This window comes from Lonchura striata, chromosome 28, assembly GCF_046129695.1.
Source record: "Lonchura striata isolate bLonStr1 chromosome 28, bLonStr1.mat, whole genome shotgun sequence".
Lineage (NCBI taxonomy): Eukaryota > Metazoa > Chordata > Aves > Passeriformes > Estrildidae > Lonchura > Lonchura striata.
In genome coordinates, this window is record NC_134630.1 from 4,609,834 (window position 1) to 4,624,234 (window position 14,401).

At 47.4% G+C, this 14,401-nt stretch overlaps 1 protein-coding gene across 1 annotated transcript; it reads right to left on the minus strand.

Annotated features, from left to right (window-relative positions):
• Positions 1-4,048: 4,048 nt before the first annotated feature.
• Positions 4,049-6,245, minus strand: KLF2 (KLF transcription factor 2). The gene is made up of 3 exons (XM_021540075.3): positions 6,156-6,245; positions 5,152-6,043; positions 4,049-4,551 (listed from the first exon to the last, which is right to left on the minus strand). Exons 1-3 carry the CDS (start codon positions 6,228-6,230, stop codon positions 4,376-4,378), a joined length of 1,143 nt encoding a protein of 380 aa, XP_021395750.1. The 5' UTR covers positions 6,231-6,245; the 3' UTR covers positions 4,049-4,375.
• Positions 6,246-14,401: the final 8,156 nt, after the last annotated feature.

Consider the following 14,401-nt stretch of genomic DNA (forward strand, 5'->3'; position numbering starts at 1 on the left):
CGCTGGATTGGTTCTGGAGTGGTTCTGGATTGGTGCTGGGGTGCTGCTGGGGGAGCACAGGGTGCTGGATTGGTTCTGGATTGGTTCTGGATTGGTTCTGGAGTGGTTCTGGATTGGTTCTGGAGTGGTTCTGGATTGGTGCTGGATTGCTGCTGGGGGAGCACGGGGCGCGGTGTCACCTTCAAGAGCCAAGAGGTGACCGAGCCACGCTGCGCCCTGCAGCGGCTGGACCTGGCCCTGCTCTGGGCCGTGTCAGAATCGCAGCGTGTTCTGACAGAGGTCCCAGCTCACAGGAGTTTAACTCACTCTGCTCGAGTCAGTGGGTGAGGAAAAACCATTTTCAGCAGAGTGAAACGCTCTGAAACTCCACGTGGAATGATCCGACTTTGAGCAGCGAGTGCTCTGGATGGTACCTGAGTTTTGCAGTATTTACTAAAGGATCATTTTGCAGAATTTGCTCGTTTCTACACTTAAACTGCTCTAAGTCACCTCACAATCTATCTTAAAACAATAGGGAGCCCATAGCTGTGGTATCTTATATTAATATGTGTGAAAATCTTGTTTTCAATGGACTCTACATTTCCTCCCATCAGGTTTAATTACAACTTCTGTAGTTTTTTCCTTTCCCTGGTATGTCAAAATCAAATCCACGATAGCTGCAGGTTGTGGATGCTCCCTGGGAGGCAGATGGTTAATTAGAACAAAATTAAGAGATGACAACCTGATGGTCAGTTATTAGAAGATGTGGAACATTAGTGGTTTCCTGCTGACTAGGAGAGGCTGGGTAGATCACTGGAATTACAGAGTATCTTTGGATGTACTCATTTAAAACAATTAAATAAAGTTGGGGGGGGGGGGAAAGAAAGTTGACAATTACTCATAATAGAATGTGAGAAGAATGAGATCAGCATCTCTTTTTCTTTCTGCTATGAGATGATCTCAAGATTCAAGAACGTGCAGTTTCCTGTAAAGACCACACATCTATTATCACAGATGCCCTCCCTTAAACAATGACAAGAAAGTTTCTTGTGAACTTTTATGAGTGCTTTGTCCCCCCATCCCTTCCCACATTCAGAGGACTGACTATATCATTTTTATATGAGGTCTTTTATATTTCTGTATGGGGATTCCTGTGCTCTATTTTCAGTTGAGTCACAAATCTGAAGACTCAGAGAGCACCACCTGCTTCTCTTTGCACATCTCCACTGCTCGTCAGGGTCTGAGCATTATGTGGTAACACAAATGTCTGCCTGATGGCAGATATCAGCTGTCTTAGCTGAAGACTTCTAGTGAGCAGGAGCAGAAGCAGCAGAGGTGAGAACCCTCACGGCCAGACTCACCTGGAGCAAAGGCAGATTTGGATGCTCCCGTGCTGAGGTGCTGGAGGAGGAGGAGGAGGAGGAGAAGCACCCAGGGTGGGGGTGCTGCAGAGCAGCCACATGAGGGTTTTTTATGGGTTGGTGACTGTGGTGACATTTATTTCTGCACAAAGGCCCTGAGCAGCACACAGTGCCTTCGTGCCATTCAGTGGCACAGCGATTCTGTCCGGAATCACAAAATCCCAGAATGGTTTGGCTTGGAAGGGAGCTTAAAATCCATCCTGTTCCACCCCTGCCATGGCAGGGACACCTTCCACTAGATCTGGTTGCTCCAAGCCCCACCCAAGCTGGCTTTGAGCATTTCCAGGGATGCAGCAATCACAATTTCTCTGGGGATTCTATTCCAGTCCCTCACCACCCTCACAGGGAAGAATTTTTTCCCAATCCCATCCAGCCCTGCTCTCTGCTGTGTGAAGAAGACATTCCCTGTGTCCTGCCACCTGAGTCTAAGGTCCCTCTCCAGCTCTCCTGGAGCCCCTTTAGGCACTGGGAGAAGCTCTGAGCTCTCCTTGGAGCCTTTTCTTCCCCAGGCTGAGGATTTGGAAGGGAAGGGAACTGCTCAGAGCAGCCAGAGGTCAGGAGAGGGCTGGGGACAAGCAGAGCCAGATAAGTTGTGCTGTGATGTTGGGATGCTTCCAAGATCTCCCTCACTGGAAAGCTCTTCCCAAGGCAGATTTGGGGCTGAGGTGTCACACCTCTTTGTCTTTTAAATTGCATCACAAAAAAGGGAATCAAGCTTGCATCGTGTTACTGAAACCTGGGTTATAACAAAAACTGGGAATGCTGAAAACTGGGAACGACTACAAGCATTTCCAGTTCTTCAGAAAGAGCAAGGGAAAGCCAGGGGAGTATGAAGAGATGAGGGTAAGAATTTTAAAAGTTGTCTTCTTGAAGTTATAAACACCAAAGGACATGCTGAAATATGAAAATATTCAGCTATGGGGAAAGAGAAGGAAATACCTAGAACTGTTGCAACAATGAATGTGCCAAGTTTAGAACATCTTTAAGTCATCCCCACTTTCTGGAATTAGATTGTGCAATTTATTTTTTCTAGCAAATAAATGAGTTTTGTTTTTGATGAGGAAACACTAAGGCTCCCTTATATTTCACTTTGAAAGAGCTACAAAAGTGAAATGTGGAACTCGTTCTTCCATGCCAGTGATTAGAAGCCCAAAATACATCTGTTCCACATGAACAACTCCAGCCTTTGCTTTCACAGAAGAGCAGCTATATTTGTACTTACTCTAAATGTATTCCTGTTGATTTCATTCTTGTGTATTCTAACACGTAAAGTCAGAAAAAAAGTCACAATCTTGATCGAAACCAAGTTCAAAGAATCCATATGTTAAGGGAAAAAAATGCAGCAGTATTAAGCTGAATCTGCTTATTTGATTAATAATACTCAAGTATCAAAACTCACCAAAACACAGGAGCTCTAAAGACAGAGGACGCCCATCCGAGTGTAGAACAACTGCTTGGATTTACTGCCTGGCCTTCTGAGCTCTTTACAGCTGTGAGGAATTTTGGGGGGCTCAATTTGACTTTTGTAGCTGTCTTTACTGCTCTAGATGTTGCAGTATCCAGTTTACTTGCAATTAGTTTTCAGAATCTCGATTCCTGACTGATTTCCCCCCCAAATAGTTAAAAACTGTCTTAACTCCTGAAATCTAGGTGGCACTACAAATTATTAAGTGAATTTACGTTTTGGGGAATGAGTTATGAAAGTATTTTAAACCTGTGTTGTGAATTCATGCTTGAATTCCACTACTGTTCTATTGGAATTCTGCACTGAGCTCTTGAGAACAAGGATAATTTATGTACAAGAATGCCTTAAAATAAGCCCCCATAATTACAAAAATGCAGTGTTTAAATTTATAGTAAAAACCCACACACTGCTGGCAAAGCTATAACTGCATCTGGAAAACATTAAGAATGCTATTAAAATAGTCTAGCATAAACTAGAAATGAGACTGAAATTACAGTGTTGCTTACTTAACCATTTTCAGGAAGTATATTTTGAATATGATCTACTTTCCTATTTGATTTTTTGCTAAAGCACTGTACTATGTCTTATTTACCACTGAGAGTACCTTACTTGCTCTGTTATCTATTTCAGACAAATCCATGGCTCAGATTTTTTTAAGTGTCTTGTTACAGTTGTCGAGAATTTGAAACACAATCAGGTGGTTGCTGATCCAGCCATCAGGGAAAAAGTAACAGGGACATCCCAAAGGAGAATAAAAGTCACAGCAATTAAAATCTTATTTTATTAAAAAGATGAAATGTTTTCAAACATTGAAAAATTATGTTTTTATAAAAACAGAAAATAGGCAAAATACCTATTTGTCTTCTATTTACATATACAATATTTCTCATTGTATAAAATTATTTACAATATATAAAAAATTACAGTAAATAGGTTATTTTCTTACAAGACATCAAGCCCTGTACTTCTAGTGTAGATCATGGCAAACAAGAATACTATTGCACCTGTGAACCAAACAGTCTAACAAGAGGAGTGTTCTCTTAGCCATGCCTTCAACTGAGATCTAAACTAACATCGTTAGCTACAGTAACATTCATTTTACCTCTTCTAGGGTCAACTTCAGGCAGTTTCCATACAAACATTGTCTTGTAAAGCTTAGGAATGGGCAGTTAGAACTGGGGGGGGTGGGGGGGGGGGGGGAATTAAAAAACATATTTACAGCTTCTTCTATACAATCTGTATGGAGTCTTATGGAGTTTACCCTTCACAGAAGCTGCATAAATTAACCCCTGTTCTCCTGACCGGGACGGGCAGGTCACTGACTCAGGCAGGAATTCCCTGCGGGAATTTTGGCTGAGCCTCCTCGTGTCTCATCCTCCGCGCGTCCGTCCTGGAGCGTCGCTCGGTCGGTCGGTGCCTCCCTTATGTAGTACCAGCTACAGATTTTGGAACTCTTCTGCACCTGAGCAGTTCAGTCAAGTCCCCAGCGGGCAGGGCAGGCTCCCTGGGGCTACATGTGCCTCTTCATGTGCAGAGCCAGGTGGTCTGACCTGGAGAAGGCTCTGTCGCACAGGTGGCACTGGAAGGGCCGGTGGCCCGTGTGCTTGCGGTAGTGGCGGGTGAGCTCGTCGGAGCGTGCGAACTTCCAGCCGCAGCCTTCCCAGTTGCAGTGGTAGGGCTTTTCACCTGGTTGGGAAAACGGGAGAGCGTGACTCAGCGTGGCACCACGCACCAGGCAACCTGCCCAGTTTGGTTGTAGCATATCCCTTGATTCGCTACCGAGACCTTCCACAGCAAGGTCCAAGTGCTTTTAAGCTAAATTACTAGAAATTCATTTACCATTAAGCCCTTTCTCCAAACCTTTTTCCAAAGCCCCTTCTCCAAAGCCCTTTCTCAAACCCTTTTTCCAAAGCCCCTTCTCAAACCCTTTTCCCAAAGCCCCTTCCCCAAAGCGCCTTCTCCAAAGCCCCTTCTCAAACCCTTTTCCCAAAGCCCCTTCCCCAAAGCGCCTTCTCCAAAGCCCCTTCTCAAACCCTTTCTCCAAAGCCCTTTCTCCAAAGATTTTCACCTATACCCGCAGTGCAAATCTTTCGAGAAAAGGCTTTAGAATCCCTTAGCAAAGCTTTGACTGCACAGGTGAACACCTAGATGTCACGGCCCTGACCACCAGCTGTGAATTTAACAGATTACAGGGTAAAAAAAGCCCAGGCTACAAACTCTTTCACACGGGGCTATCCCAACCAGCACGGAGCACATCTCCACGTGAAAACCATCAGCAATATTTACCTGTGTGTGTCCTGAGGTGCGCCTTCAGGTGGGAGCTCTTGGTGTAGGTCTTCCCACAGCCGGCGTAGCTGCACGTATGAGTGGCCGTCCTCTTCCTCGGCCACGACCGGCGTCCCCGCTTTGGTTTGGAGTCCAGCAGCTCCAGAGGGGATGAAGGAGGGGTGAGCATCCCCCTGGGAGCCGAGGGCTGTAAGGGCAGGCTGTCCTCGAAAAGGCCAAACTGGGAGGTGTTCTGGTACTGAAGGTGGGTCTGCGGGTGGTGGAAGCCGGAGGCCGGGTGGTAACTCTGCTGGTAGGGCACGGACGAGGGGCACATCATCTGCGTGTGGCACTCGGTCACCATGAGATCGTCGGGGCTCAGCGGGGGCGTCTCTGCCCCGGGGATCTGCGGGGAGCTGGCCACCCGGGGCTGCTCGTAGGCCATCATGCAGGTCGCGTTCCCCTCCTGCTTGATCTTCGGGCAAGCCTGGGGCACCAGACCCAGGACCGGTCCATAATTGTCCATGTCGGGCTCGGGCTTAATGTTCTCAACGAACTGCGGGCCCCCGAAGGTGGGCGTCACAAAGAAGCGGCCGTGGACGCTGCCAGGAGGGCAGTAGTTGGAGTCCATCTCGGAACGCATCATCTCCGGCACGATGCCGGCGTTGTAGGGCGGGGGGCTGCCCTGCTCCAGGGCATTGTAGCATCCCGGGGACGGGTTTGTCTGGTAAAAGCCACCGCTGTCTCCTTGGGCGGGGGGATAATCCCCGCCGGCAGCGCCCTGGCCGTAGCCGTCGCTGCCCATGGAAAGGATAAAATCCAGCACGTTGTTGAGATCCTCATCCTCTTTGCGCGGGGAGAGGCCGCCCCAGGTGCCGGCGGGGGTCTTGGCCTCCTGCTCGCACTTCCACCTCTGGGGAGAGAGAAAAGGGAGAGGGTTAGAGGCGCCGTTCGCCCGGGGGAGCGGGGCAGGGGGGCCGGGGCTCGGCCGGCGCTGCGCGGAGCCGGCGCTGCCGGGCACTCACTTCGTGCGCGGCTTTCTCGCGGCAGGGGCTGGCGAAGGTGGCGAAGGAGGGCAGGGCGGTGTCGCTCAGCGCCATGGTGCGGGACGAGCGCGGCCGGCCGCCCTCCGCACCTTATAACGCGGGCGCGGGCGGCCTCAGGCCAATTGCAGGAGCGGAGGAAACGCGTCCGTCCCGGACGGGGCGGGAGGGAGGCAGCGGCTCGGGCGCAGCCTAAATTTAGCCCCGGTATAAAAGGACACGGCAGCGGCGGTCCCAGCCCGAGCGGGGCGGAGCGGAGCTGGGACGGGCCCCCTTGGCCGCCCTCCCCTCGGCGCGGGGATCGGGGCCGGCCCGGAGCCGCGACCCCCGGCTGGGGCAGTGGCCGGAGAGCCGCGACCCCCGGTTCGGGCAGTGGCTCGGGAGCCGCGACCCCCGGTTCGGGCAGTGGCTCGGGAGCCGCGACCCCCGGTTCGGGCAGTGGCTCGGGAGCCGCGACCCCCGGTTCTGTCAGTGGCCGGAGAGCCGCGACCCCCGGTTCGGGCAGTGGCCGGAGAGCCGCGACCCCCGGTTCTGTCAGTGGCCCGGGAGTTGCGATCCCCTGCTCGGCCACTGGCTCAGAAGCCGCGACCCCCGGTCGGGGCAGTGTCCGGAGAGAAGCGGCCCCCGGCTGGGGCAGTGGCTCGGGAGCTGCAATCCCCGGTTCTGGCAGTGGCTGGAAAGCCGCGACCCCCGGTTGGGGCAGTGGCTCGGGAGCCGCGACCCCCGGCTCAAACAGTGGCTCGGGAGCCGCAATCCCCTGTTCTGGCAGTGGCTGGAAAGCCGCGACCCCCAGTTCTGTCAGTAGTCCGGGAGCCGCGACCCCCGGCCCGGTTGGGGCAGCGAGGGGACACTGAGGGGTCTCTGCCTCGGCGAGCTGGGGGAACGCCGAGGGATCTCCGAGTCCCTGCTGCAGGGAAACTGAGGCAGCCTGTGCTGTGCTGAGAGGCGCCGTGTGGGGTGAGGGGCTGCAGGGGACCCTGCCCTGGAAACACCTCCAGGACCTGTCCTGGGTGACACGAGGGGACCCTGAGCTGTGGGGGTGGGGGGCAGCAAGGGCTCCCTGACCTGGAAACACCGAGGGACCACCTGTGGCACGAGGGGATGCTGACAGCTAAAGCTTCTCCAGGGACTGTGCTGTGGATGGGGAGCACTGAGGGCTCCTTGCCCTGGGGACACTGAGAAAAACACCATGAATTAGGGGTTTGATCCCACCCAACACCTCAGAGCAGCTGCCCCACAACCCAGCCTCATCCCTGGTGCAATCAGACTCGGAAAAAGAGTGGAAGGTGTCAGGAGCACAGTGGGGGAGAGAGCCATGCCCTGCTCCCGTGGGTAAACTGCTGAGCTGGTGATGGGGTCTCTTGGCACTGGTCACCCTAAAGGTCCCAGATGCATCTTGGTGCTGGCAGAAAGGTGTTTGATGCCACTCTTGTATGGTCTTCACTGGAGTTTTGCATTTAATGGAAGTCCAGATCTGTAGCAGAATTTCCATTTGCTGCACAAAGATTGCCAAAATCAATGTTGCAATGTGACATTATGAGAGAAAAAATGCACGTAGCTTCTGTGATCTCCTCTGGTTGCAGGCAATTTATGGTCTTGGTTTTTCAGAAGGGAAGATTGTTCTTCTCCCTTACCTTGGCCTCTAGCTCAGATGCTGACTCTGAAGGAGCAATTCTCCAATAACTTCTGATAACGTGCTCCAGACTCCTGTTTCTGAGGATCATGGCTGCTTGGCCATCATCCAGGAGCAAAAGTGACAGATCTGAAAAGGGGAAAAACTACGATCTGTCAAGGGACAGACTGATTCTTTGAGATCCTGTTCAAAGAAAGAGCTATGCTTTCTCCTTTCCTCCTCCATATTTCCTTTGCAATCCCTTTTAGAGGGGTTTCTGAGTGAGCTGGAAATCAGGAGGGTGCAGGAGAACATTTCTCACATTTAGGGGAAGGAATCCTTGATGGGCTCTGGTTCTCCCAAGCACTTTGAGCCTGTTCAGCAGAGCCCATCCCAGGCTTGTGGCTGTGTTTAACCACCTCGGGAAAACTCAGTTGCTAGGGTGAGTAAATGATCGTTTCAATAGCTACACGTGTTTTAAAATCAGGAATACCTCTTGTTTAACTTTCTATAGTTTTCATTCTAAAAGTTCACAGGTTGGCCAGAAGGAGCAGCCAAACTTCTGTGACTGGAGCAGAATCAATGCTCTGAATGCATGGTAACGCTGTACACAAAGATGTGTGACTCATGGCTCTGTAATGTCACACTTGTGTAATCTTTCAATGTAAACTCTTTTCCTCTAATAAAACGTCCTTAAGTGAATGATACGTATATATGGGGCTGTGAGTCAGCCAAGAAAATACACTCTGATGAATTCAGAATGAATGTGAATACTCCCTTGATAACACACCCTGAATGTCTGTGTCAGTTTATGTGCTTGTGATTTCAGCAACAGCTATAACAAAATATTTTGTTTCTAGGATATACAACTGGACGTGTAGGTTTCGCTGAGGAGCTCCAATCGGGTGCTGCCTTCCAGCAGACACTGGAAGGATTTTGTTTGTGGCTCCATCACCAAACTCTGCATTTTCTTCGTGCTAAGGAATAGTTTAGTGGGCAGAGAGGATGAAAGCCAAGCACACAAAATTATAAATACACTGCCTTTAGTTGCTTTTTGTTTTTAAGAAAAGCAGCGAGGCTAAAAATTGAGATCTGCACTAAACGTGGGGAGACAAATGTGAGAATTTATTTACCTTGTGAGTCACTGGTTCTGCGCAAATTGAGAACAACTTTGTCATGACCTTCCACTCGGTCTGTGACAGTTGTGCTGACATTTTCTGGCTTTTTGCTGCTCACAACTCTTATTTTAAATACCTAAACGCAAGATCCTGGCAGTGATCTCACTTAGCATAGATCAGGAGTGATGCCACTGATGTATAAATGTGAAGAATGTGAGATTAGAAAGTATTTGTTAATCTTCTGTAGGAGAGCTAAATGATGTGTGATTTGTCTCCCAGCCAAAGTAAACACGGACTCAGCCATTTTTTATATGGCAAAGTTCATTTTCCTAGGTGTTGCTGCTGCTGTCTCCTGTTGCTTTTAGATCAAGGAGAAACTTTTAAAGGAATTGCAATCAAGATTTTGCACGTTCATAGAAGAACCCAAGCTCGGGCTGTGCCCACTGAAGCTCGGTGCTGGATGGGTTGGTGCAATACCAACGTCACCTGGCTGCCCCAGCTCTGAGTCATTACAGAACTCAAACAAAAAGCTCCTTTCTCAGGGATTGTTCTCAGAAAGTCCTGATTGCACGCAGAGCAAACTAGTAATAACAGTAATACCGGGATAAACGACCCGAAAATGACACCTCGTAGCACCAAGAGTACACAGCACAGGTAACACCGTGAGCAATCCCTCACACTGAAATGACACCGAGGATTTCCCTGCCTGCGCCTCAAATTGTCACAGTTCTGTTGACTATACTGCTTTTTTCTTTTTTCTATTTTAAACTGCAGGGTCTGAGTAGGCACATTTTAGAATCTGCTGCCAAGGAAGTTGATAAAATGATGTAAACAACCACATAAAATGAAATATACAGGTATGTGTCAGAGACAGGCATCTTAATTTGGGGAGAGTGATTTAATCCTGTAGGTCTTTTGTCTGAATAATGTTACATCAGGAATGAATTGCAGAAAGGAGCCTTTTTGACCAGACTTCTCATGAGTGGAGCTGATTCCCATGCAGGGACTGAGAGATGAAGGTGAGCCATCTCTTTGATGAGCTTAAGTGGCTCATTAAGCTTTTAGTAAAACCTATTTTCCTTTTTTTTTTTTTTTTTTTTTTTTTTTTTTTCCTCTTAATGATTCTCCTCTGAGCTATTTCCATAGCCTTTCTTGAGGTTTGAGCACTGGAAAAGTGGAGTAGCAGACAAAATATGAGTCACTTCTCTTTAAGGATTTGACTTGTGCTCTTTGTCATGGGCTTCTGCTAGGTAGCTGCTTGGCAAAGGTGGCAAAGGTCTCCTGTCCCCTAGCTCTGTGAGAGAACCAGGACACAGGGAATGGCTTCCCACTGGGATTTTGGGCAGGAATTATTCCCTGAGGCCAGGCATGGATGGGATTTTGGGCAGGAATTGTTCCCTGAGGGCAGGGATGGATGGCATTTTGGGCAGGAATTGTTCCCTGGGAGGGTGAGGAGACCCTGGAATGGATTTCCCAGAGCAGCTGGGGCTGCCCCTGGATCCCTGGCAGTGTCCCAGGCCAGGCTGGACAGGGCTGGGAGCTCCTGGGACAGTGGGAGGTGTCCCTGCCATGGCAGGGGTGGCACCGGGTGGGATTTAATTTCTCCAAATCCAAACCATGCTGCGATTCCATGATGCTCTCTCAGCTCCCCAGTCCAGGCCAGCAGCACCCTCTGCACTCAGAGTTGGCTGCCAGGCTTCTCGGGAAGGTGGAATTTGTGAGAGTGTTGAGAGCAGAGCTCCTGGGCTATGGGGAAGCCTGAAGGTGGAGCAAAGCCCTGGAGACCTGCTGGGAATGCTGGTGGCAGGGCTGGGAAGCATCAGGAGACAACTGGAACCAGTGGGAGAAAGCCAACTGGTCTGGGGTTGCACAGGAGGGTAGAGGCTGTGAAAGACTCCATCAAAGAAGATGTCTGAGAGCAGAGCCATTTTGGTGTCCCAGTTTTTCTGAATAATTCCCTGCTGGCCTATGTAGGAACCTGTTTTTGGCCATGCCAAAAAAGCAGCTTGCATGTTCCATTCCTAGAACTGTGACCTCCAGCTTCTCTGTATTGCCACGAGTGGGGTTTGTGTCTTCCTGGATAGTTAAAATAATCTTTTAACAATGACATGTTCTTCAAATTATGTCGCACTTCTGTGATCCTTGTCATCTAGGGCTTTATCAGAAACAATTTTTTTTTCTTCCAGGTTATTGTTAACAACATTGAATGGTAAGTAACGATAAAAAAGATCAAGAACCAATAAACCTGCCTGATTAAAATCTAAATTCCATTTCCAGCTGTACTGGCCTGTGGCTGGAGCAGTCTGCATGTGCACCCCATGTTAATTTGTCATGTGCTTCTCTCTTGCTGTGAAAATCACACTGCACCCAGGCACCTACTTATTCAAAACACAAACGTCAGTAACCAAACCATCTTTATTTAGAATTCTTTTTATGTCTTAGGTCCTGCCTGTCTCTGCCCAGGTTTATGTAACACTGACAGGCATATCTGGGTCATTCTGTTTAGCCTGTTGCAATACTGACATAATATTAACATTCTCCAAGTCACCTGGGGCTTCCCCACTGCTCTGAAACCAATTGATAATAAACATTAACCATCTGGATATGTCCTTAGTTGGTTCTTTGGAAACCTTCACTTCTAAATTACCCAGACCTGGCAACTTAATACTGTTTGAGATGAGTAGCAGTTGTTTTAACATCCTCCTTAGTTACTGTAATGGAAAGTATTTCAACATCATTATTGTCTGATCTCGATACAGCAGCTGGCTTTTTCCCAAAGAGAGAACAGAAATATTCTTTAGCACTTCTGCTTTCTCAACGTGATTATTGGCAGTTCTATCCCTTCCATTCCTTGTGATGGCAATCTATGTGAAAGCCTTATTATCTTAGCTCCCAAAAGATTAGCAAAAGTCAAGTTCTGATAGTTCCAACCTGCTTCAGCAAGGCAGACTCCCATCAATGCAGAGGGAAACCAGCTTAAATTCCATTTAAATATGTAAGTCAAACCATATAAATAAAACTTTTCTCAGAAATATGCGAGAAAATATGTTCACGGTTGAATAAACCATGCAAAAATTCATCTATTTAGTGAACATAATTGAGGTAATGATGTATTGCTACTTGAATTTGCTGTGTGAAGAATGATAGCATTCAGCTGTAAATGATTTTTTTTGTGATTTTTGATCTGGGGACTCTTCAAACCTAAATAACGTATGCCACTTTTGAAATGATCAGCTTTGATGAGGTATGTAGCTGTGTTTCTGCCAGCTTTTACTGACGTGTGCTGAATGCCCATATGTTCTTCTGCAGATGTCCCTTTCAGCTGTCAATTAAAAACACGTTTGAGAATTATTTTTTTTTTTACAGAACTGTGAAATGATACCACGGTTTCCAAAACTTGGCAAGCATGTTGAATCATATTAACAAAAGTGCTTGCAATGTCAGTCACTGATCGTGACAAGTAGTTTTCAGTTGCTGCCAAATACTTTAGATTACAGAAGCAAATATTTGGCCAATTGGGGCATGGAATAACAGGAGCACAGGGCAGAAGCACCTGTGTGATTTCATTCAGAAAAAAATTACTTTTATGGTTGACAAGTATTTAATGAGCTCTACAACATCAGGAACACAAGAAGATGAAACTAATTTAATTCTGGAAGACAGGAGTGTTACACTTTGAGTGTTCATACTGCTCGTGTCCTTCCTGGCCTCCATTTTTAATAGAAAATTTGTATAATTGGTTGGAGATGACAGCAGGAAAAGGGAAAAATACTGTCTTATCTATTGTGTCCACTCAGGACAGCAAATGTTGTCAGATGTGCCAAACTGGCTGGGTTTAGAAGTGAGAACTGAGTTTACGGTTTAATAAATGCAGGGGGAAAAAAAAAATCTGTTTGAGGGGACATCAAAGCCCTAATCAGCTGCTTTTTTTCCTCTTTTTAATTTGTGAGATCCGTTGCAGTCTGAGTCAGCACAGATGCAGGTGGCATTCTTAGCAGAGCTTTTTGCCACTTTGAAGTTTACATGAGAAGAGTGGACAAAGCTTAAAAAGAAGAGAATTACTGAGGGGTGAGGAAGGCTTTTTTGTTTCCCTTGTTGGCCAGTAAAACATGGTTATAGGTTATGGTTGGATCTGAAAAGTGGAGCTTTATTCACCAAATAACCAAAGTAGGAGCTCACGGGGGGCTGCAAAGCGTGTGGGGTTTGGTTCTCCTTTATAAAAAACCATCTTTGTACTGCACCTGGGTGATTTATTAGTCATATGTCCCAGAGTAAAGTAATGGGAAACATTGGAGCAAGCCTTTCATTAACTGTGACGCTGCTAATTGGTATTGCTGGCTGCCTGGAATGACTTTCCCTGATTGAATACATGGAAGTGTGAATCAGAGGCATGAACTGGCTGGTGAGAGGAAGACAGGCAGCACACACAGAGCAGCTGATTTCATTTGTCTTCCTGGCCCCTCAAGTCCTTGCAGACTTAGATCACTGAAATATTCAATATGGTATAGAATTTTTTTTTCCATGATCACAATTATTTATATAATTATGGTTCAGCTTTGAAACTTCAGTGGGATATTTTGGGATAGACTTTTTTCCAGATGCTTGTGTGCTTTGTTGTGATAATTTTTTTTTTCCTTGAGCTATTAATGCCTACATTTTAGGATATTTATATATTTAAATTCCTGGCTATGTCTGAGCCTAGGAACAGTGCTTTCATAGAAAATGTTTCATAGAAAATGCTATTCAGAAACAAAACTTCAGCTTATTTTGTTCCACACACCTGAATTTTTACTCCAAATTGTAAAGCTGATGCCTGTGAGGAATGTCACACTTACTGCTGAATGAAGTGCCAGTTGTCAGGATTAACACTGATCAAAATTATGAATATTTGATGCTGTAGTATATAAAGCAATTGTAGCTGAAGAGAACAACACTGTTGAAACCCCTTGAACGGTTACAGCCATTCTTGAGCAATAAAATGCTTTTTTCAAGGGACAGCCTGATACAATGCAACTTTGTAGAATGAGTTGTGAAATTCTCTTTTCATTTGCCACATAAAGTGCCAAAAAAATGTTTGCAATAAAAACACAAGCCTGGGAAGAATGTGTTTTGCCAATTACAGCACAACGTGAGCTACAAAGAAGTGTTCAGCATGGCCTGCATGGGGCTGTTAGTGTCAGGTTACAGCAGGGAAAAAGGTGCCTTAATTTACCAAATAACCAGCGTGGGTTATTTGCAAGGAAAATCATTTATTTGAGAGAAAAGATGGGCCTAATCCCATGCAAAATGGATTTGGTGAGGAGAAGCAGGGTGGAAAGCGAGGCAGGGGGACTGCAGGGCTGTGATTGATGGTGGGTGGCCAATCCTCCAGCTTGTGGCTGCCACAAGCATCTCCCCCAGCTGGGCGAGGGGGGCACGGGCTGGGACTGAACCGTCTCCAGCAGAAGTGCTCCAAGCCACACTGGGCCTGATGGTAACAATTTAGGGGGGCCCTTTCA